The 25,319-nt window shown below is 39.5% G+C and overlaps 1 protein-coding gene across 1 annotated transcript in view; it reads left to right on the forward strand.

Moving 5' to 3' along the window:
* Window positions 1-25,319, forward strand: part of Scfd2 (sec1 family domain containing 2) — a 335,242-nt gene that overhangs the window by 19,534 nt on the left and 290,389 nt on the right. Inside the window, exon 3 of the mRNA XM_048414869.3 lies at window positions 14,388-14,515. Within this exon, the coding sequence (XP_048270826.3) occupies window positions 14,388-14,515 (128 nt within the window). The remainder of the gene's footprint in view (window positions 1-14,387; window positions 14,516-25,319) is intronic.

Genomic DNA, 25,319 nt, shown 5'->3' on the forward strand with positions numbered 1-25,319 from the left:
TAGTTATAAACTAATTGGGCTAGTATCTCAGGCTTCTTATTAACTCTTATGACTTATATTAGCCCATTATTCTTATCTGTGTTAGCCACATGGCTCAGTACCTTTTTCAGCGAGGCAGTCACATCTTGCTTCTTCTGTGGCCGAGCCTAGGACTGCCGAGGAATGGGCTTCCTTCTTTCCAGAATTCTCCTGTTCTCATTGGCCCACCTATACTTTCTGCCTGGTTACTGGTCAATCAGCGTTTATTTAAAATATAATTGACAGAATACAGAATACATTCTCCCACACCAAACAATATTTACTGTGATCATCAAGAATCAGATATGGTATATAATTGCATGCACTATACTCTTCTAGAATATCAGCACAGTATGGTTGACTGAAATAGCACTGTAGTTGTGGGATTGTCTTATGTCTATCTGATTGGTCTCATAAAACTCCTAATGAGACCATTTTGTTGTTTTGATGCTAAGGGTTGACCTAATGCATAGTGCATGCTAGGACTTGACCACTGAGCAGTGTCCCAGCTCTGGACTGATATGTGTGTGTGTGTGCGCGTGCACGCCTATTGTTTTTTGATTTGTTGGGATTTTGTTTGTTTGTTCTGCTTCTAACAACTATTCCTCCTTCCTCCAAATGCATTTTGTTGACATGTCACTTTGAAAGAAAAAAAGAATCACTCCATATCAGCATTTTGTTTTAAGATATATTGTCACAATTTATTCAAAAGCAACTCTATAAGGCAGGTAATATTCTTTTGTTTATTTACTTTTATAGAAGTTGAAAATAAAAGATAAAGACCTGGGGAGTCTCTGGGCTCAGCTACATTTTTAGAAAGCAGAATTTATGAATAATTTATGGATTTGTCTCTAAAACTTAAAAAAGTGCCCACTGTGAAGTATTAAAAAATTGAAGATAACAGAACTATTATAGACTGTTTTTTGTGATGTAGAATTGTGTTTAACATATATACTTTTCAGAATTCTGTTTGAATTACATGTTAAGCAGAGGGGTTTGCAGGTAGATTTTTCTTTAATTGCTAACATACTGTCTCTTTGACATAAGGAATGCATAATCAACCTCCTAAACCTGTTCCATATTGAAGAATTAGGAATAGCTTGTGATCTCTGTGTTGTGAGAAGACTGAACTCTTGGTCAGTGTAACTTTGGTATTTATAATTTAAATGGAAATTATGGTTCCTTTAAATAATATCAGGAACCCTCTGAAGTTAGCCACATTGGAAAAAGGAGAAATGGAAAGACTTACTGAAGTTGAATGACAAGTAAGTAGTTGATGTTCCTAATTGGTCTGTGTTCATTGCCAAGGAAGAAATAGGTACCAACTCTGAAAATGGAACTCTTGGGGAGTTAACCAATTTCAGACTGTGTTGGGTTCCGTCTAAACTGCATGCTGTAGAGGTGGGGGTTACTGAGCACAATGCCCAGATTGCCCTTCAACTCTCTTAGCACTTGCTGGCATTCTTGCTAGAGGGCCTTTTCCTATAGTCGGAGTTATATAAAAAGTGGGTGTGTGAGAGAGAGACATTTATGGGTGGCTACAGAGGCCCAAAGCCTTGGAGCAGGAGGTCTTGGTGATTTCTGGGTGAGCAGCAAATGCTCTTAAACAGAGCACCACCTGGCCAGCCCCCTCCTTTTTATTTTGAAAGTACATATGTGAGTGGACACAGATTACAATGATCTTTCAGTTACTGAGCCTACATGAGAAGTTGTGTGTGTTGCTACGAGTGTGGGTTTTGTTTGATTTTGGTTGTGCTTTTTTCTATTCTTGAGCAACTTTGGAGTTCTTGTCTTCTAAAGCATAGTGACTTCAATCAAACCTTTATGACTTGACCAAGGTTTTTCTTTTTGTGTTTTTGAGACAAGGTCTGTCTGTGTAGTTTCTGTCTAGGAACTTGCAACATAGATCAGGCTGGCCATGAACTCAAAAGTCACAGACCCCTCTTCCTTTGCCTCCTGGGAGCTGGGGGTTAAAGGGTCGTTACCACACTTGGCTTGACCACGGTATTTTTGATATATCATGATGATAGTGAAGGAAGTATAGGAAATGACTTTTAAGGAATGGTCTAAGATCCTCAGTTCAAAGCAGAGTGCCTGGTACATAGTAGACACCCAAAAATTACGTTGAATAAATAAAGCACAAAATGAGAACCTTCAATAGGAAGAAATGACTATTCAGTATACTCTAACATGATGATATATACAGACAAGGAAGCACATTTCTCCTGTGTGCCTTTAGTGCATAGTCTGAGTCCAATACCCTGGGAACATTTCTGTGGCTCTTCTCTGCCCTTTGGCGAAACACTTAACTTTGGAATTTGAGGAAGTCTATGGATCTGCTCTGTTCTTACTGTTTCAGCTCTCTCTCCATCTTCCCCGTTTCTTTCCTCCCACATGCTGATGCTGTTGACTGCAGTTGTGTTTAATGCCTTTCAGGTGCTCAGTGTGCTCCACCTGTGGCCTTCCTACATGCTGCTGCTTCCTTTGTGGCCGGCCGCCTTTATATTTGCTTCTAGTAAATAGTGCCATCTGTTTTCTGTATTAGCTCAGACCGGATCCCCTCTCTCTCTCTTTCTCTCTCTCTCTCTCTCTCTCTCTCTCTCTCTCTCTCTCTCTCTCTCTCTCTCTCAAATCTATCTGTCTGTCTATCTATCTATCTATCTATCTATCTATCTATCTATCTATCTATCTATCTATCTATCTATCTAATCTATTGAGGCAGGGTCTCACTATGTAGACCAGGCAGGCCTGGAACTCACAGCGAGCTGCTTGTCTTCAGAGTGTTGGAGTTAAAGGCAGATGGCCTCATACTGGATGACTTTGTCATCCCTAGTTTATTGTGACTAGACTTTAAATGCTTGTGAGAGAAACTCTATACTCAACCTTTCCATTCTTGTACACTATCAAGCTATAATGCAGAACCATAAGGGGTTGGTGACAGACTATGACTACCCATGCATCCAGAATGGTGACATTCAGTTAAAGCCAGAGTGCTCTGTTCTTAATGTTCCATTGCTACCTTTATCCCAAAATTTACTGAGATAACTTTCTGCTAGTGACAAATATTAGAAATATAAAATAGGAAGAGGGATTTGGAACAGGGTCATATTTGCTAGGGGTCCAGGAGGAAATTAATTTATCTGTCTCTAGAATATTATATTGTAGTTTCTTAATAAATACTGAAGCTAGACCTAGTGATGGTGTCTTCTACTACCAGAAACTCGTAAGACTCAGTTAAGAGAACTGTAAATTTCAAGACCTGCCAGGGCTATCAAGTGAATTCAGCCTAGACAGCTTAGTGAGACCCTGTCTCAAAGTAAAATCAAAAGAGGGAGAGATGTATCTCAGTGGCAGAGGGCAACTTCCAACTCCAGTCCTCAGATCCATTTGGCAACTGTATTCCAAGTGATCATTCAACAATGCAGTCAGTTGTTAAAGACCCTTCTGTTGCCCTTAGAGGAAGTCAGCTATCTCTGATGTGAGTCAGCGGACCTGGAGTGACTTGATATTTGCTCAGGGAGGTGTCAAAGTGGATCAGTTGGCTGCACCACAGTTCTTTCAGCTCTGTGCAAGGATTTCTCAGGCCCCTTACCCCAGCTTCTGTAGCTCAATTGACTCTAGTTCCATTCTGTGTATGTACTTCCTGCCTGCATGGCAGTTTCTGGACCACATCCTCAGCTTCCGTCTGACCTTTACCCCTCACTTAGACCACTGTTTTGTCTTCCCTGAACCACTGTTTGTGTCAACTGAAGGAACACGCTCTCTTCTGGTTTCTCTGTTAGATCTAGCTCCAGAGGCTAGAGTTGCTTGCTCCATGAACGTTCAGCTGCAGGAAGTGCTGACATTTTTAAAGAATGATGAAGGAAAGACTGGTTTCCAGTTCAAGGATCTACTTGATGTCTCCTAAATTGTAATTCTTTCACTTTTATTGAGATGAAGATGGAAGGATATGTTTCTTAAAGCTGAATTGTTAAAATAGCAGCCAAGGGTAACATGACTACTGAAGTCTGAGTGATTTTTTTAGCTCATCAAGCTCACGCAGATGGAAACCATTTTTCCTCCAAGTACCAAGCTATGATTCAGCGTGCTCTATTTAAGACTAGTTAAAATATTTGCCCAGTTTATCACTGCTGTTGTTGTTGTTATTGTGTTTCTGTTGGAATACTGAGACTGGTGACACAGATCCCGTGAGTAAGCTTAGCTTCCCTGCACACCACGAAGAAACCATTTCCCCAAGGTTAGTCATGAGATGACAGTGTGCATTCATAATTCAACCTCAGCCTCTTAATTACATGCCTTCTACTTGATTGAGTAGTTCTATGACTCAATATTCAAGCACCTTTTAACAATTAATGCTGCTGTCTTTGTGTTTTATTTGGTGGTGAATATTTCCTGTTTATTTCTAGTAGACTGAATCTGACATTTCATACTTGCCAAACCAAGTCAACTTCTAAAATTCCATTAAGAGCTGAGCAATTATGGTGAATAAAGAGCCAGGAATGAATGGAAAGTACCATATCTTCATGCAAGAAGTGTCCTGAAAGATTTTTAAGATGGTATCTGTAACAGGTTGTTAGCTTGTAGTCTTCAAATGCGGTCATCTGTCAAAATAGTGTTAGTTTTAGAGATACTAGATAGCTTATAAAAATACACATTTGAATGTATTTGGCATTTTACATAGTTACTCATGATATTACATTACATCATATAGCAACACAGTGGATCTTTTCATAAGACAAACATCTATTTACTATATACTTCAAAGAATGAATTGTAACAAAATTGTACAGAAGTAACCACAATGAATTAAAACTTATGTCTAGAAAATACGACTTTAAAAGCAGAGGAGATGGTAGAAAAGTGCTTAATTCATATTCTACAAGTTTGTGGGATATCTTTTAGTTAGTTCCTTCTATTACTGTCACTAGATTTGGGAAAGGGAAAATACTTTTTTTTTAATTGTTTTTATCGAGCTATATATTTTTCTCTGCTCCCCTCCCTTCCTCTCCCCTCCTCTTCTACCCTCTTCAATGATTTTCATGCTCTCAATTTACTTAGGAGATCTTGTCTTTTTCTGTTTCCCCTGTAGATTAGATCCATATATGTCTCTCTTAGGGTCCTCTTTGTTGTCTAGGTTCTCTGGGGTTGTGAACTGTAGGCTGTTTTTTCTTTGCTTTATGTCTAAAAGCCACTTATGAGTGAGTACATATTTGTCTTCCAGGGTCTGGGTTACCTCACTCAATATGGCATTTACTAGATCCTTCCATTTGCCCACAGATTTCAAGATGTAATTTATTTTTTTCCACTGTGTAGTACCCCATTGTGTAAATGTACCAAATTTTCTTTATCCATTCTTCGGTTGAGGGGCATTTAGGTTGTTTCCAGGTTCTGACTGTTACAAGTAATGCTGCTCTGAACATTGTTGAGCACATGTCTGTAGCGCCTGCACTATGGGATGGTTTGCAAGCCAGGCAAGGGGCTGGAGATTGAAATACACACACACACACACACACACACACACACACACACACACACACAGAGGCAGAGAGAGAGAGAGAGAGAGAGAGATAGAGAGAGAGAGAGAAACACGGTTCATCCTTGAAATAAGAATGCCAACATTATTTGTGTTCCAGGACAGTTTATATAGTTCCTTCCCTGACCAATGGCTACATCCTAACCACCCGAAACCACTCCCCTGCCATCAGGGTCTTCTGCTCAGTGTAGCTGCAAGCACAGGAAAACAAGTTGTTTGTTCAGAGCAGCTGCAAGCATAACAAGTTGTTTACTCCGGCAGGCAAGGGGGTCACAGAAAATTCAGGGTCTGGGAGTCCATATTCCCCAACACATATCCTTATGGTATGATTTAGCATCCTTTGGTTATATATCCAAAAGTAGTATTACTGGGTCTTGAGGAAGGTTGTTTCCTAATTTTCTGAGAAATCGCCACACTGACATCCAAAGGGGCTGTACCAGCTTACAATCCCACCAGCAATGCAGGAGTGTTCTCTTTACCCCACATCCTCTCCAGCATAAGTTGTCATCAGTGTTTTTGATTTTGGCCATTCTTACAGGTGTAAGATGGAATCTCAGAGTTGTTTTGATTTGCATTTCTCTAATGGCTAAGGATTTGAATATTTACTTACGTGCCTTTCAGCCATTTTAGATTTCTCTGTTGAGAGTTCTCTGTTTGAGTCTGTACCCATTTTTTTTATTGGACTATTTGTTCTTTTAATGTCAAGTTTCTTGAGTTTTTTGTATATTTTGGAGGGAAAATACTTTTAATACTTTGAATAAGAGAAATAACATTATTGGACAATCACCCATCAGTTTATGTACTTGGGGAGTAAATCAAATTCACATGTGAATCTGGAAGACCTAAATGTGGTTATTTATCCTCAGATACTGGCGTTCTAGTTTATTTTCTTTTGCAGAATTATATACAGCAAAGCTTAATGTATGGAGTTCACAGGGACATGGATCAAATAACAATGTATTGAATATAACTTGTCTTTTTTTGTTTTGTTTTTTAAGCTCAAGGACAGTTTTATTAGACTTTAAAAGAAAAACTCCCCGAATAGACAAGCTGCCAATCCAAGCAGCTGCCCAGAGGAGGAAGATGGCGAACAGAAAGAGGGAAAGCCATGGCATTTGATTTAGGGGCATGAAAATCAGCCACAGGACAGAAAAGCAGCCACATTGTGGAGAGGAGATCTTTGAGAAAGTAAGAAAGCCCATACCCAGGCTCTAGCCAGCATCTAAAAACAAGAGACAGGAAAGACGAAAAGGGTCCCCTTTGAGGCAGAGATCAGAAAGGCAGGGAGACCCAGTAGAATCCTTTGGTGCCTTGCAGGGACTCCACTTAATCTTCTTAAAGAATCTGCTTCTTCGTTTATGAAATGGGGTTATGATACCTTGGAGAATTGTTGTGACGTAGTTCTTAATAAATGGAAATAACTTTGTAACTCTTAGAAATATAACATCCCAGGGAGATCAAGTGAATTGTTCAGAAGCACGGATAGCTCCTTGGTACTTGGGAGTGTTAGAATTGTGCTCTGATGCTCCTTACACTATTTTTATTATGGAGAGACTATATATGGTATATATAGTATGTGGTGCAGTAGTAGAGCCCAGATTTGCCTGTCTAAGATCAGAGATTCCAATCCTCATCACTTAAAAATAATTACTAAAACCAGACTGTTAGGTAAGCGGTATTACTATGTCAGTTCTAGGAATCAGAAAATAACTAAAGGATACGTTTCCTATCTTTTCTAAGGATATAGTGAACATAAATTAAGAACAGGATTAGAAATGATCTCTTTCAGCAACCTAGACTATGATCTTTTGGCATTTCATTTTTAAAAATTATATATATATATAAAATTTGAAAATTCAGAAAGTTAAAAAATTTTTCTTCAGAAAGTTAAAAAATTTTTCTCTGATGTACATGTGTGAGAGTACAGTGCATATATCCATGGCATGCATGCAGATTTCAGAGGACAACACCAAGTGTTGGCCCTCACCTTCTGCCCTGTTTGAGACATGTTCTCTATTTGTCTCTCTGTGTACCAGGCTAGCTGGCAGACAGTCTTCTGGGATTCTTTTGTCTCTGCTTCCCACCTTGCCACAGGAACACCAGGATTACAGGTATATATTACTGGGTCCCATTCTCTTCATGGCTTCACTTCTGTGGCAGGTGTTTATCCCTGGGTCATTCTCTTCATTCTTAGAAAGTTGTTTTTTTTTTTTTTTTGGTTTTTGTTTGTTTATTATTTTTTAAATTTCTTTATGTGGAAAATAATTAGCATTGTGAAACAACATGACTGTTAGTGACTGATGTTGACTATGAGGGGAAAATATGATATGATACAAAACAAGACAAAACAAAAGAATATAAAGCTGGAGACAGTCTTACCTTTTCTATGTAAGAATAGAAGAAGAGAGTGTGAGAAAAGAGGAGCGGAATTCAGCATGAGATTGATTAGACAGCAGACAGGTCGCACAGCACATTGCTTCGGGGCTGATTTCCTGGAGGGCCTGTGCTTTCTGACATGTTGTTCTCCTTCACTATTCATTCTTGTATTCTATCCTGTCCGAGGCCCGTTATGTCAATTTAAAGGGAGAATTGTGGCTATTAAGGAAATTAAGGATGGAAAAGAACATAACCTAAAGTTTTGAAATAGCCATCATTCTCCTAATTGATCCTCTTGATCATTTGTTCACTGAACTTAAGTTTCTCACCTGAATGTGATCTCCAGTTTTGCCCTCTTCAGGCTGAGTGTACATCAGTTAGTTGTGTTTCTTCTCTGTGGATCTTTAGATTGAGTTAGTGATCATGGCATGGAGCCTGAGGAAAGGGTCAAAGCAGTATGTTTTATAAATTCCAAAGTGCTTTGAACAAACAGAATGTGATGAAAGTATTTTAAAATATTCTTTAAAACTGGTTTATTTATCTTTCAAAAGTCCTTAAAAGAGTTAAGTTTTTTTATTGATTTTTATTGTGCTCTACATTTTTCTCTGCTCCCCTCCCTGCCTCTCCCCTCCCCTTCAACCCTCCCCCAAGGTCCCCATGCTCCCAATTTACTCAGGAGATCTTGAAAAGAGTTAAGTTTTAAGTGTGTGTGTGTGTGTGTGTGTGTGTGTGTGTGTGTAAGGATGCCCATATAGTCTAGTAAGCAGCTAGAGTTACATACAGTTGTGAGCTAACATACAGGTACTGATAATGAATGTGGGTCTTCTGTAAGAGCAGCAAGTGCTCTTAACTGATGAGGCATCTTTCCAGCCCACAGAAATCTTATGTAGCAGTGGGGAAAAGAGCTATTTCAGGCTAGATGTATTAAAAGGATGTTGATCAACTATTCCCGAACTTAAAAAAAAAAAGACTGAGCAAGATGAAGTAGATTTCAAAAGGGATTTGATTAGGTGTAAATAAGATGTACTAGTGTGCTTTATTTGTGGTTGTAGTAGCAGGTCTTAAAGGGATATTCTTATGGGAATATGGCAGTGGAGGTTTGGCTCATGAAGTTCCAGAAGGGAATAAGCACTCTATTGGGAACTACACCAGAGACCGTTTGTGTTATGTTCTGACAAATGAGCTGACTATATTCTGTTTTTGCTATGAAAAATCTGTGTGAGATTGAGTTAAAAACTAACGAACACATTTGCTTTTATGAGGACCTTTGGAGATAACCTAATGTCCATGTTGCAACATTATTACTGTTCGCCATACTTAGTTCTACTGCAAAAGACAGCAGGTGAACAGCAGGTGAACATTGTGCAGCTTGTTTGATGAAAGGAGCTTGAATGAGTGTAAAGTTCCTAAGAAGGCTATTGCAGAGAAGGCAGCTATAATTGTTAAAGACTCATGTCAATGACCAGTGTCTTAGTTAGGGCTTCTGTTGCTGTGAAGAGATACCATGACCACAGCAACTCTTATAAAGGAAAACATTTAATTGAGGTGGCTTATAGTTCAGAGCTTTAGTCTATTATCATACTGGTGGGACATGGCTGTGTGCAAGCAGACATGGTGCTAGAGAAGAAGCTGAGAGTTCTACATCTTGATCCATAGGAAACAGGAAGTTAACTGAGACAATGGGCATAGACAGAGCATAGGAAACTTCAAAACTTACTCTCAGAGTGACACACTTCCTCCAACAAGGTCATACCTGCCTCCTAATAACTTCATGCCCTAACTTATGGGGACCAGTTACATTCAAATCACCACATTCTACTCCCTGGCCCCCATAAGCTTTTAACAATATCATAATGCAGAATGCATTTAGTCTAACGTCAAAAGTTCTCATAGTCCATCACAGTCTCAACAGTATTTAAAAGTTCAGAGTTCAAAGTCTCTTCTGATACTTCATGTAATCTCTTAAATGTAATCCTCTATAAAATCAAAATTGAAACACAGATCACATACTTCCTACATATAATGGTACAGGACATATACCACCATTTCAGAACATAGGGAAGGGAGCATAGTGAGGAAGTACTATACTAAAGCAAGAGAGAAAACCAGCTGTGCAAGCTCCAAACCCTGAATCTCCGTGTCTGATGTCAAAATGTTCTTCATTTCTCCAACTCCTTTCAGCTATGTTGATTGTAACGTACTTGTTTCTCTTCGCCTGGTTCTACTCCCTGTTAGCAGCTCTCCCCAACAGGTATCCCACAACTCTGGCATGTCCATCATCTTGGGGACTCCAAGGCAATCCAGACTTCAACTTCACAGCTTCATATAATGGCCTCTCTGGACCTCCATTCAGGGGCACCCATAACACATGCCTGACCTAAATTGTGGAGGGAGTTTCCATAACTTTTTTCTTCTATCTTTGACTCTAAAACCAGAACCACATGGCCAAAGTTGCCAAATTCTACTACTTGCTTGTGGCTGGAACATAGCCCCCTTGTTCAATTACATCGTCACCAACCTTCTGTTTTTGATAGTTTCCTCCACTGACTAAGCTTGACTGTCTTGGAACTTGCTCTGTAGAGCAGGCTGGTCTCAAACTCAAGAGATCCGCCTTCCTCTGCCTCTTGAGTGCTGGAATTAAAGGCGTGCCCACCACATCCGGCTCTAAACCTTTTTTTAGTCCTTTTCACAAGTTGGAAATTTATTTGGGTAGGATCTTGCTCTGCGTTCACTCTCTTGATTACATTTCTTACTCTGCTTATCTTCTTAAACACAGGACTTAACTTCATTCCATTTCCCGGTGTTCCTTTTCTTCTCAAATTACATACTTAGTAGTTTTATTTGCTCAGCTTCCTCCTTTTCATTAGAGTGAACACTAGTATAACCACATAACATACTAGGGTGTTCTAAGGCTTCCTCTACTAATGGAATTAATCCAGAATTCTTCACATTAGCCTCAGCCAATTTTTCAGACAAGGGCAAAAAGCAGCCCTCCTACCCTCTCCAATGATGCTCATGCTCCCAATTTCCTCAGGAGATCTTGTCTTTCTCTGCTTCCCATGTAGATTACATCCATGTATGTCTATCTTAGGGTCCTCTTTGTTGTCTAGGTTCTCTGGGGCTGTGAATTGTAGACTGATTTTTCTTTGTTTTATGTCTACAAACCACTTATGAGTGAGTACATATTATATTTGTCTCTCTGGGTCTGGGTTATACCGATTATTTTTTAGTTAATCTTGTATCCTGCCACTTTGCTGAAAGCGTTGGTCAACTGTAGGAGTTCCCTGGTAGAATTTTTAGAATTATTTATGTACACTGTCATATAATCTGCAAATAGCCATGTTTTGACTTCTTTTTTTTCAATTTATTTCCCCTTGATCTCCTTTAGTTGTCTTATTGCTCTAGCTAGAACTTCAAGTATATTGAATAGATATGGAGAGTGTGTACAGCCTTGTCTTGTTCCTGATTTTAATGGAATTGCTTTGAGTTTCTTCCCATTTAATTTGATGTTGGCTACCAGATTGCTTTAAATTGCCTTTATTATGTTTAAGTTATATATTTTTTATCCCTAATCTGTCCAAGACATTTATTAGGAAGGGGCATTGGATTTTGTCAAAGGTTTTTTTTTCAGCATTTAGTGAGACAATCATTTTTTTTTTCAGTTTGTTTTTGTGATGGTGGATTACATTGTCTGATCTTTTTTTATGTTTTTTTTTTCTTTTAGTAATTTTATTAAATTATAAAAAGTTTCCATTTACGCCCCTCCTCCCAACGCCCTCCCACTCCCCCCCTCCCTCTCCTCCTCCCTCTTTGTCCCCAAGGGAAGTCAGGGTCTCCTGCCCTGTGGGAAGTCCAAGTTCCTCCCCCCTCACTCCAGGTCCAGGAAGGTGAGCATCCAAACAGACTGGATCCCAAAAATCCAGTATATGCATGTTGAACCATTCTTGCATCTCTGGAATGAAGCCTGCTTGATCATGGTGGATGATCTTTTTGATGTGTTCTTGAATTTGGTTTGAGAATATTTGATTGAGTATTTTTGCATCTATGTTCACGAGGGAAACTGGTCCGTAATTTTCTTTCTTTATTGAATATTTGTTTCTTTGGGTGTCAGGGTGATTGTGGTCTTTAAAATGAATTTGTCCATGTTCCTTCTGTTTCTTCTGTTTCTATTTTGTAGAATGATTTAAAGGCATATTGTTATTAGTTCTTTGAATGTCTTGCTGAATACTGCGCTGAAACCATTTGGCTTGGAGCTTTTTCTTTTTCTGTTTGGGAGACTTTTAATGATCTCTATTTTCTTAGGGGTTATAGGTCTATTTAAATTGTTTGTCTGATTTTGATTTAACTTTGATAAGTGGTATCCAGCAAGAAAATTATTCATTTCTTTTAGATTTTCCAATTTTGTGGAATACAGGTTTTTAAAGTATGACATAATGATTCTTTGGATTTCCTCAGTGTCTGTTGTTATATCCCCATTTTTGTTTCTGATTTTGTTAATTTGGATGTGCTCTTTTAGTGTTTTAGGTAGTTTGAATAAGGGTTTGTCTATCTTGTTGATTTTCTCAAATAACCATCCCTTTGATTCATTGATTCTTTGTATTGTTCTCTTTGTTTCCATTTTATTGATTTCAGCTTTCAGTTTGATTATTTCCTCCTGTCTACTCCTTTTGGGTGAGCTTGATTCCCGTTGTTCTAGAGCATTCCAATGTCCTGTTAAGTTGCCAGTATGAGATTTCTCCAAATTCTTCATGAAGGCACTTAGTGTCATGAATTTTCCTGTTAGCACTGCTTTCATTGTGTCCCATGAATTTGGTTATGTGTGTATTCATTTTCATTGAATTTTCAGAAGTCTTTAATTTTTCTTTATTTCTTCATTGATTCAGTAGTAATTTATAGAGAGTTGTTCAGGTTCCATGAGTTTATAGGCTTTGTGTTGTTTCTGCTATTGTTGACATCCAACTTTAATCCATGGTGGTCTGATAGGATTCAGTTACCCATTCACTTAATTAAACTTAAGGAAAATAGGTGCAGCGTTCTGTTAGGGTCTTTTAGAGGAGCACAATACTGAGTATATGACTATAAAAAGGGCTTCTACACATGTAGACTGGGAGTCCCATAATAGCTGTGAGCAGCTGGAAGATGTAGTTGCTCTGTTGAAAAAGTTGGATGCCTCAGAAAAATATAAGGGAACAGTGAGGGGCAAGGTCTAGCCGAAGGCCTAGGATGAAGACCTGGAAGCTTCCTGTAAGTCTCTGATGTGAGTCTGCAAAAGCTGGACCTAGAGTTTTGTGCCTGTAACCGGTGGCATAATGACAGAATGCCCAGTCTTAAGTGTAAAGCCCAGGCTCTCAGTGTCCCCTGTTACTTCCATTTCTAGTTCTACCCAGAACCCCAAATATTGGACATTGTAGCCTACATTCTGGTCAAGTCTTCCCTGCCCAGCTCACTGAGTCTCAGGAAACATGCTCACAGATACTGTGAAATGTGCTTTGCTGATTTTCTGTGTATCACTCATCCGCCAAGTTGTAGCCAAGATAAGCATCAGAAGAGTTCTAGTTCTGAGTGTTTAAAGATGTTACTTCACTATGGGAAAGTAGGTGATAATAAGAGCTACTACTCTATTGAGAGGTTAGTGTGTGAGTTAGGGGGCTTTAAGTGGAGAAAAGACAGAAGTCATCCTTGTTTCCTTTGTATGGAGTTTTGAAAACGTTACTACAAATGTGTATACTTGGCTTTGTGGCAGTGGCCTTCCGGAAAGAACACTGCACTCATTTATAATGGGAACACAGCATTGCGGATGAGACAGAGAGCTACTGGGAAGTGAACCCAGATGAGACTCTGCATAATGCTGTGCTTGGGGCTGCTATCAACAGAGAATTGTAAAGGCTTCCATGAGTGCCATCCTTCAAACTGAAGGCCTGGAGTGGAATACTTCAGAGCCTGCTGCTGAGTGCAAGGCCTCATTCTTATTCCGTAGGAAGTTTGCTGATGAGGAGGTCTATTGGGAATTCACACAAGGATTCTCTTTAAGGATTTCTCTCTGCTTCTCAGACAGATGCTATCTCAAGTTCACAACAGTGTTTATCATTATTGTTAAGTCATTTTGAGCCGTACATTTAATTTTGGCTTAGATGGCATTCATGTTTCTTTAGCAATGAATTGCACTGTGAATTGATTTCAATTAAAAAAAAAATCTCAAAATAATCTAACGTATACTTTTCTCACATTTTCATGGAACAATGTAGTCTTTCTTCTCCCCTATGTTTTGATTTTGTTGTCCCCTTAATTCCTCAATATTCTGCCCATTAGATGAATTTGTTATCTTGTATCAAGTTAATACTTGCCAGTGGTAATGACTGTATCAGTGCTTATAAGATAATGCTGACTTTTTTTCTTTCTTATAGTTCTTCCCTTTCCCCAATAAGAATTTATTCTGAGCTGTTTTGTGCATCCACTGTAGTGACGCCTCAGCCAAGGCCCTGTGGGAAGCCTTACTGAACACCAAGCATAAAGAGGCAGTGATGGAAGTTCGGAGACATCTAGTGGAAGCGGCCAGCAGAGAAAACCTGCCCATCAAGATGAGTATGGGTAAGCCTCTCTGTCCACTAGTGGGGGAGCCATGGCAGTCTGAGCAAACTTCTCTAACCTTCTCCTGAACTGTGGCCACCCTAGCCAAAATGGAATTTAGATAAAAGTATTGACTATTTGTGAACTATTGACAAGGAGAAGGAATATATGTAAACTGTCCCTGGGGCTCAGCAGTAACTGCTTTTCTAAGTTTCCACTTGAAAAGTCCAGGAGAGTCTTTGAATATGTGGAATAATTTTTTTTGTTGTTGTTGTTTTGAGACAGGGTTTCTCTATGTAGCTTTGGAGCCTGTCCCGGAACTCTCTCTGAAGACCAGGCTGGTCTAGAACTCACAGAGACCTGTCTGCCTCTGCCTTCCGAGTGCTGGGATTAAATGCGTGCGCCACTACCACCTGGCTGGAATAATTTACTTTCCTAATTTATGATTGCTCAGAACCACTGTCAGCAAATTCTATTTTATATCTACTTTCTCTCCCCCCTTATGATAGATGAATGTGCTTTCATCAATTTTGAATCAATGTTTGAACTATTATAAAAATTGAATGAGTAGATAGGCTGTCTCGTCCCTCGTTTTCAATTATCATTCTGCTGATTGCCCATGCACATGATGGTTGGCTGAGCCTTGTTCACCAAGAGAATACATTGCTTGTTTTTTTCTCCTTTGTCCCCATTCAACTTTGATGTTTGTCTTATAACAATATGGCTGCCATGGAATTTATATCTTAAATGACTTTTTTATTTTGATCAAAAAGAGAATAACACAGCAATACTTTGGTTGCCTTTTCTTTCCAGTTTTAGTATGTGTTTTTGTTGTTGTTGTTGTTGTTCATGGGTGCTGAGATCTGAACTCAGGTCCTCATACTTACACAGCTTACCCACTGAGCCATCTCTCAAGCTTTACCCCACTTTTACATTTTTTGTTTTTTAAGTATGACAATGATTTAAAATATAGAAATATTTTAATATGGATATTAGATCTGGCTAATAGGTAGAATTTACTTCTAGAAACATGAAAATGTATTCCTTTTTTAGTGATAAAGTTTCCTTCTCTGTTGTGGTGTGCTCTCTGCTAGCTTGTAAGTATTAGTGTGTCCTTCTGGATGGGAGTGAGGGCTGGTCTGCATGTCTGCTTGTGGGGATGCAGACTCAACTGGAAACAGCCTCTGGTGGTTTAAGTTAATTGATGTGGGAGGATCCATTCTAATGTGGGAGGCCATCCTTAGTTTGAGGGGCCTAGATTGGACAGAGAAGAAAGAAAGGAGAAAGCAGTCTGAGGCTCAACCTTCCTTGCTGTCTGCTTCCTGGCTGCAGATTCCCTGTGACCCTGACCAGTCACCACATTGGACTGCATCCTGAAGCCATCAGCCAAAATGACCCCTTCCTTGTTTCTGTCAGGCATTCAGTAGTGAATAAGAAACTAACGTATGCTGGGTGGTGGTGGTGCACACCTTTAATCCCAGCACTCGGGAGGCAGAGGCAGACAGGTCTTTGTGAGTTCAAGGCCAGCCTGGACTACAAGAGCTAGTTCCAGGACAGGCTCCAAAGCTACAGAGAAACCCTGTCTCCAAAAACAAAACAAAACAAAACAACAACAACAAAGCCAAACTAATATAATGCCTAAATTCTTGATTAATTATGAGTATAAGCATCAAATATCAGGATGAAATAAATTTTGAAAGTAGAAGAATGTAAATGAAGCTAGGAGGAAAAAATTAGAGACCATGACATGAAAATACTACAATGAATGACTTTAGTGTTTGACTGTAGATGGCAGCTTCCAGGATGTAAAGACGGCATGGAATGGAGAGAAGCTGCTGCTTACTGAGCTCCCAAAAGATGGCCGCTCTTCTCGTTCCAGTGCCATCCGGTGAAGCATTACAGCACTTACAGAAGTTAGCCGCCTGCCTTTCTGTGTATCCCTTGTTTTTCACACAAGGACCAATGTTCACCTTCAGTTGCCCGTCTCTGAGGAGTGGGGCAGGAATTCAGATGCAGACATCTCCTGTCAGAGAAGATACGCTCTATCCTCAGCTGCGCTAACTCCTTGTAGACAGTGCACAGCCTGTTTTGAGTAGAAGTTGTTCCTTTAAAACCATTCTGGTGTTTGACTATTAATTTAGTTCCTGCAGTTCTCCCTTCTATCTTCCCTTTTAGTCTCTCTCTCTTACATATGTCCTGTGGGGTGTGTGTATATGTAGTGTATGCGTGTTTGACAGTATATGAGCACTTACTTATATTTATCAGTATGCGGCATATGAAGACTAGAGGTTGACGTCATTGGGTATCTTGCTCCATAACTTCTCATATTATTTACAAAGTCAGGTCATACAGGCATCTCTTATCTCTACTTCTTGAGCATAGCAATTACTTGTCAGGCTTTTATGTGGGTTTTAGGGATCCAATCTTAACTCTGTATGACTCCAATTCATCTAGTGGATACTCCATCCCTGCTCCCCAGTTGCCTGCCTTGGAAAGAATCCTCCTTTCTTAGCCTCCCCAGTGTTGGGGTACACCACCACGCTGGGCTCCTTGCCTTGCTTTCCTTTCCACAGTTCCGTATGTGATACTACCGAGTGTGCTTTGTTTGGAGTCCTTACTCATAAGTACAGTGACACAAGAACTAATTCATCCTGTGAACTAAGAAGAGCCAGAGTGCACAGACGATCTGGATGATGACTTATATTGTGTTTTTTGTGATAAACCTTATGATGATATCGTAGAGCATAAATCAACTTTTATAGCTCAACACTGGGCTCTTTAAAAATCAATAAACTTTACTATTCTAAAGAGCTCTATCTGTGAAAAATAGCCAAAGCCAGAAATTAAAAAAAAACAAACCAATGAGTAACTCCATGAAGAACTCAAATTTAAATGTTTGATTGTTTTCCCCTATCAACTCCCCTAAAAAAGATAAAGTGGTTTTCTTTATCCCAGAACTCCAGACAGGGGAGGTGGGGTGAGGGAGGGAAGAGACAGTCGATTGTGAGCAGGGCCAGCTCATGCTTTATCCCCGTGCCAACTTCAGTTAGTGAAAGATAACACAGCGTGGCTACCCTCCTCTGCTGTGTGTCACTAGCCAGAGTTTCTCATGGGTCTCATTCCCATATACAGATCCATAACCATGAGAAGTAAGAAAGACAAGAGGGCGCTTTAAATACACTGAGACATCAGTATTTGAAAGCTGCCTATCAGTCTGCTTGTCACGGAGCGGTCACATGTCTGTTGTCTGGGGTCTCAAGTGGCTGGGATGCTGAAAGCAGCAGTCAGGACTTCAGAATGTTCTCTGAACTCCTCAGGACTCGCTGGCCCTCTGCTGTAAATTTACTAAAGTATGAATTTTCTGCCTGTAATCGAGGCTTCTAGTGTTTTTGAGACATTAAACAGATTTGATTCTAGACCAAGGATTCGCTTGTGTTTAAATTTATGAGAGGGTTTTTCCTGCTGGAAACCTCAGATCTTCAGTATAAAATCCCTCAGCATTATGAGCACCAATAGAAATAAACTTCGTTCTCTTAAATGATAAAAATAATTGCTTCAACAAAGAAGAAACTTCATTTTATCATAGTATATCTAAACATCTGTCATCTTACTGAGAGTTTGTTATGAAATTGTCAGTTAAGTAGATATGTTCCAGAAAAGTGATTTTTAAAACCCTGGAAAGGGAATTGTTTTTTCCCACTGACTTTCATAAAAGGAAAAATGTATTCTGAAAGTAAAAAAAACAAATAGACCCCAAGAAATACATTTGTTTCCACCCTAGAAGGCCAAGCAGAGGAGACAGGAATAGAAATTCCTAGCTCAGGTTTTGCTCCTTTTCCAGCACTCCTCTCTGGAGTTCCATCGCGTCGAGAGGTCTTCAGGGCTTGGCATTTTGCTCTCTGCAGAAGGACATACTTTGGTGTTGGCCTTGCGGCAGGGACACCCGTTAGAGCTGAGGTGAAACTTTTGTCCTAGATGCCTTGAAAGACTGTTCTATGCTTGAGAACTCTGTTTATTATTTCAGTGCTTTTTTTAAAAAAAATAAAAAACCCATTTAGTTGGGTGCTTGCTTTTAGTTTCAGAGAGTGAGTCTCTGATCATCACAGCCCAGGAGCATGGCAGCAGACGGAGGCGTATTTTAGTGCTGAGGAAGGTGTTCTCAGCCATCCTTCTCTGCAGCATCCTTGTCTGCTTTACGAGACATCGTGTGCCTGTAACCTTCGTTTCTTCAGACTGTGAAGGATACACAGTCACTTATGTTTGAGGGTGGGCCACACTTGTGTTGCTTCTTAGTCCAATTTCAGTTTACCATAAAACTGGGGGAAATGTCTGCTCCCTGGAGATTGAGAATGGAAGCTCTACGCAACATGAGAGGACCCTGCTGCCTGGCATTGGCCCTGAATTCACTCTGTTTTGACTGGGTACAAGCCGTGCTTCTGTTGCATTTGGGTTTTTTCTTTATTATGAAGAATTTTGTGACGAAGAGAGAGAGGAGAGAGAGAGAGTATTTTTGTGTGTGTATGTGTGTGTGTGTATGAAAGAGAAAAGAAGAATAGGAGAATGGGAGAGCACAGCTCAAAGGGAGGAAGAGGGGGATTGGAAAAGTTTGCAAAAGGAGAAATTATACACTAATTAATATCAATACATCATGCAATAAGTAATTTACAAAATATGAGAAAATCTAGGCATGTCCTGGGCTCCATATACTGACTAAGTCTCACATTGTTTTATCTTTTACTTGTTATTAATTTTTGGAAAGGGCAAGAAAAGTAACCTTTGCTGTCTAGTTATTGAATTTTTGGATAGTTCGGTTATTCAATGCTCTAATAATCATGTGAGTTTCTCATCCATTTTCACACTCATTTTACAGACCCAGTAAACTGAGCCCTAGGAAGGTTGAGTTTCATTTGCAGGACTCCTGTGCGGTTGTGTTGTCTCTCAGATTAGGGCTCCACTTCTGTTTCATGCTGTGGGTGCTGGGACTCTGTAGAGCGCATTTCTCTTCCCTCTGGCTCCCTGACAGGCTATACTAAGAAGTAGTACTGAGGAGACCATGGGGCTGCTCCTTGTCTGCTCCCCAGGAACGTCTGTTCTGCCTGTGTCACGTCAGCAGTACTCCCTCCACAGGGCTGGTGCCGTCCTGTGCTCCCCTGTCAGCTCGCCCAGCATTTGGAGAAGCAGTGCTGTTCCCACTCCTGGGAGGGACCAACAGTGGAGGAGCGCCCCGTTCTCGGGAGTCTCTTAACCTTTTGTTTTCTCTGCTATGGTGTTGTCTGACCTTTAGGTTCCTCTTATTTTTTTATTTTAGACAATTAACAACTGTATATGTTAACTGTTTATGTTCAAATAGCTTGTATGCTTTGTGTCTACCCTAGCAGTTCTCAGCCTGGCCTAAGTAGAGAGTTCCAAGCCAGTATGGCATGTATAGCTAGATCTTGTCTCAGTTACTATTTGAATTTTTTATCTATTAGATTCTTATAGGGTATGGAGGTCCAGGTTGCAGACTACTTTAAATTATTCTATATCATATAAAATTTCAGCTTGCAGGCCACCTTTTGAATGACTGAATGTGTTTGTGTAAGTAAATAATCATTGTGTCCAGCACAAGCAACGAACCATAGACTGATAAAGGAGTTAATTCACACAAGCAAATCATTTCTATCTATGAACTTAACAAATTAAACCAACACCACAGAGATACATGAATATCAAAATCATATCAGAAAACCAGGCCTGGGAGCTCATTGAGCACAACATACTAATGAGTGATTCAGCCAACTCACCTGGGTAATATAAAAAGAGGGATACTGTTTTCAAATCATTTGGAGTAGGTAGTCATCACAGGATAAAAGATGATGAACTCCCAACCTGGTGGTCTTTGGGTCTTGAGTTCAGCACAGGCCTTCTGCTTAACAGAGCCCCTTTGCGTTGCTCTTTTTCCAGGCCCAGCTTTGTCTGTACCTTCTCCTGAACCAGACCTGTGTGCCTCAAAGAGCGCATGGATGCTATTTCTCTGTCTTTCTTGCTGGGTGTTTGGTTCTGTTTACAAGAAACCAACACAGATTTTACTTTGTGTGTGTGTGTGTTTTCTATTTTTTATTGGGTTTACTTTTGTTCTGATCTATGTTATTTTCTTCCTTATGCTAACTTAAGGTTTTCTGTTTTTCTAGTTCATTGGGGTTCAGTGTTAGACTATTTAGAATGTATAAGTTTTTATTGGTGTAAATTTACCATTTAGATTTTGATCAATTGTGCTTGTTTGTTTCTTAAGAATTTTTGTCAAATAGATCTTTCATTTCCTTGGTCAGAGTTACCCCAAGATACTTTATGCTGTTTGTGGCTATCGTAAAAGGTGAAGCTTCTCTGATTTCTCTCTCTGCTTCTCTATCCTTTGTGTATAGGAGGCCTACTGATTTTTTTTTGAGTTGATCTTGTAACCTGTCACTTCACTGAAGTTATTTATCAGCTGTCGGAGTTCTTTGGTAGAGGTTTGGGCGTCACTTATGTACACTCTCATATCATCTGCAAATAACGAAAGTTTGACTTCTTCCTTTCCGATTCGAATCCCCTTGATCTCCTTATGCTGTCTTATTGCTATTGCTAGAACTTCAAGAACTATGTTAAAGAGGTATGGTGAGAGTGGACACCCTTGTCTTGTTCCTGATTTTAGTGGAATGGATTTGAGTTTCTCTCCATTTAATTTGATACTAGCTGTTGGCTTGCTATATATTGCCTTTTTATATTTATATTATTATTGTATCCCTAACCTCTCCAACACCTTTATCATAAAGGGGTGTTGAATTTTGTCAAATGCTTTTTCAGCGTCTAATGAAATGATCATATGGTTTTCTCTTTCAGTTTATTTATATGATGGATTATATTGATAGATTTTCATATGTTGAACCAGCCCTGCATCTCAGGGATGAAGCCTACTTGATTGTAATGGATAAATTTTTTTTTTTAGAAAATTATTACATCAAATTTATTATTTAATTTTACAATTCTCCCCAATTTTTGAGCTTGTGTGAGCTTAGAAGACAAAACTTTAGAAAATTTTAAGACTATTCTGTATCTGCATATGGCTTATCAGATGGCAACTCCATTGAAAACCAGAACTTGTGTGTTTTTGGATTCTGTTTGCGAGAATTTTATTGAGAAGTTTTGCATCGATGTTTATGAGTGAGACTGATCTGTAATTCTCTTTCTTGGTTGTGTCTTTGTGTGGTTTTGGAATCACGGTGACTGTAGCTTCATAAAAAGAGTTTGGCAATGACTCTTCTGATTCTATTAAGTGAAACACATTAAGGAGTATAGGTATCAGCTCTTCTTGGAAGTTCTTATAAAATTCTGCATTAAGACTATCAGGTCCTGGGCTATTTTTGGTTGGTAGGTTTTTTATGACAGCTTCTGTTTCCTCATTTTACATAGCTATCCCTGTTTCCACTCTCTTCCCTCCTTCCGCATCCTCCTCCACCCCACCTCCCCATCCTCTCCTCAGAAAGAGTAAGGCTTCCCATGGGTAATCAACAAAGTCTGATACTTCACTTCGAGGCAAGATCATGAGAGGGAGGAATGATATTATGAGCAAAAGGGTCAAGACAATCATGGTGATACACACAGAAACAGCTGACCTAAGCTATTGAGAGCTCACTGACTCTGGATTGATAGTAGGCAACCAAATTTGGTCCACTGAACGTGGGAACAGCTGTGAGGCTTGGACAGTCTGTGGGGTCCCTACTGCTTGAACTCGTACCTATGAGCACATTTCTTTTGGAGGAATACCTTGTTCAGCCTAGATATAGGGGGAGAGCCTTGGTCTTGCCTTGAAGTGAACTGTCAAACTATTCTTAAATTGAGTGAGGATTACTTGTAGAAGCAGACAGCAGCAGCTGTGAATCAGCACCAGCCTGAACCCTGCAGCCTCAGGGAGGGCAGTGTTGCCCCTCACTTTAATGAATGTGTAGGAACAGTCAAGCTAGACAATCTAATATTAAAGGAGAATTCTCAGTGAATTTGGGATCTGAAGTGTTTTAAACAGAGTAGAAAGATAAGCTGAGAAATTAGAAACTACCAAGTGTAATCTGGCACCGTAGGGAACACCTTCAGTCAAAAGTAGAAACTACCGTCTTAAGTGATGTAATACAGGTAACGAAAGACAATTTTTACAGTTCCAAGTGGCATCTCATAGCCTTTAATTTTTAGAAATGTGTATTTATGTGGGAGTAAGCCCAGGTAGAATCCAAGAGACTTGAAAACATCTCAATACTATCACAGAGTAGGGTGGGGAGGGTAAAGCAATACATGTGTTTTGTAAGTGGAAGAAAAACAATATACATGGGAGCGTATAAACGGGGATGAGGGAAAATAAATGGGAAAAGGGGAGGGTTTGGGCTCATCAAAGCAGTAAGTATGAAAATGCCTTTAGGAAACTTGATTTGTTATCAGCTAATAAAACTTAAAAACAATAAACAAATGAAACATTAAAAATTAGAGTAATGTATAGAAATAAAATGTTGAAAATATCAAATTTGGACATGCTTGCAGAAAAATCATGAATCTCATGCCCTAAAACCTTCTGTGAATATCACTACAAGCGTGTTAATAAGGTTGCCTCTGCTTAAGTAAAAGAAACATGAACTTATGAAGCAATTATCATACACTGTTTTCATTTTTAACATTCTATTTAGTATTTAACTATTCTGAGAAGAAACCAATTTGTATAATTACAACTGAATTTGTGTTATAGAAGGTGTTTTTTATTATCTGTAGTAATTCTATCTCCTTAATTTTTGAAATAAAATTATAATTGTAAAAAAAAGAATTTTTTATTTTTATTGTGTTTGTATTGCAGAGAGAGATGGGGGAAGGGAGAGAGAGAGACAGAGAGAGACAGAGGGATACACACTGGGAATGGTACCAGGCTTTGAAACCTCACCCCCTCACCCCCTCGCCCCCCACCCCAAGCTCTACTTCCTCTGACAAGGCTACACCTCCTAGGCTTTCTCAAACAGCTGAGTACCGAGTGTTAAGTGTTAGAGCCCATAGGTGATACTTCTTCACGCTAAGCTACCATAGTGTGTGTCTGTGTGTGTGTGTGTGTGTGTGTGTGTGTGTGTGTGTGTGTGTGTGAGAGAGAGAGAGAGAGAGAGAGAGAGAGAGAGAGAGAGAGAATGTGTTCCTGGGGCCAGAAGTAAGGAGGTTGTGGAGTGAACTCTGGTAACTGCTGAACCATCTTGCCAGCCCTGTTTCCTTTTCTTGTTTTTGTTTTTTTTTTTTCTCTTTTTGTTTCAAATCACTTCTCAATTTCCTTTGGGGTTTATGTTATATATTGGTTTCTCAAGTGGAGTATGTTGTTTAATTCTGAATGTTTGTGAACTTTCTAAGATTCCTCCTGTTGTTGGTTCTAACTTCTCACTGTTGTGGTTGAGAAGCATTTTTCTAAACTATTTCATCTTGAACTCATTAAGACTTGCTTTGTGATGTAATATTCTATCTCTCTTAGAGAATGCTCCTTCCTACAGTGTTCCTTGAGTGCTAGAGCAGCACGCATACTTCACTTCTACTGATGGATGGTGTCATACATGTTCGTTAGGTCTAATTGGGCTAAGTAGGGCATTGACGTCTCCTGTTATTGAACTAGAGCCTAATTCTCTTTTCAGATTTATTAATAATTGGTTTACCTTTTTAATGCTTTGATATATATTCATACATAAAATTTAAAGATTTCTTTAACTCATAAACACGAGTGTTTTGCCTGTGTATATGTGCACCACTGCATGTGCCTGGTACCTGTGAAGATCAGAATGTGGCTCCCCTTGTACTGGAGTTAGGATTGCTGTGAGCCCCCTGTGGGTGCTGGGAACCAAACCCAGGTCCAAGAACAGTAAGCGCCCTTAACCCCGGAACCATCCCTCATCTCCTTGACATATTCACACTATGTATATTCACTCTCTGCAGCAGCCTTAGATTGAATACTGTTTTTTCTCATAAAGTTTAGACCACTGTTTGTTTTCTTTTGTCCAGTATATGTATGAGCTGTCTTCATCTTTTACTTTCAGTCTGTATGTGTCTTTTAAGCTAAAGGGTTTCTGCTGTAGGCAGCACACACTTGGGTCTTGTTTTCCACCAGTTCAGCTGTTTTGTATTCTTTGGATGATCGCTTGAACTCTTTGGATTTCAGCTCTTGTTTTCAGGGCTCGTTCCGCTTGTTTGGTTGTTTTCTGGTTGTTTATCTGTTACCCTTTACTTGTTGTTTACCTTTGTGCTGTGGTGTTTGTTCTGCAGTGTGAAGCTCTAATTCCTGCCTGTTTCCTGTTTGAGCATCTGCTGCAGTTTTCAGTTGTGTGATCACCACGAGCTTACAGGAGACATATTGTTATAATAGACTATTTTAAGCTCACAACAACTTTGATCACAAACAAATGCCTAGGCTATTACCCTATTCCCCAAATGTATATTTTTGTGTTTACAATCAGCTTATTGTTTTTATATTCCTTTAACTTACTCTAACTGCAGTTGTATTTTTGAAAATTTTCACTTTTGGCTTCATACTGGAGACTTAAACAGTTTCCACGCTGCCATTGCAGTAACAAAGTATTTTGAATTAGACTATGTATCCATCTCTACTAATAATGAGTTCTATAGTTTTGGAGACTTTCCTGATAGTAATTACCATCATTTCCTTTCTAAATGAAGACTTTCCTTGAGGAATTTCTAATGAGGACTGGAGCTGTACCAGAGTTTTGCCTAGTGAGCGTGACACCCTAGGTTCAGTCCTCAGCACTGCATAAAACTTGGCATGGTGATACATACTTGTTGTGATCTC

The sequence above is a fragment of the Myodes glareolus genome, chromosome 8, assembly GCF_982192425.1.
Source record: "Myodes glareolus chromosome 8, mMyoGla1.1, whole genome shotgun sequence".
Lineage (NCBI taxonomy): Eukaryota > Metazoa > Chordata > Mammalia > Rodentia > Cricetidae > Myodes > Myodes glareolus.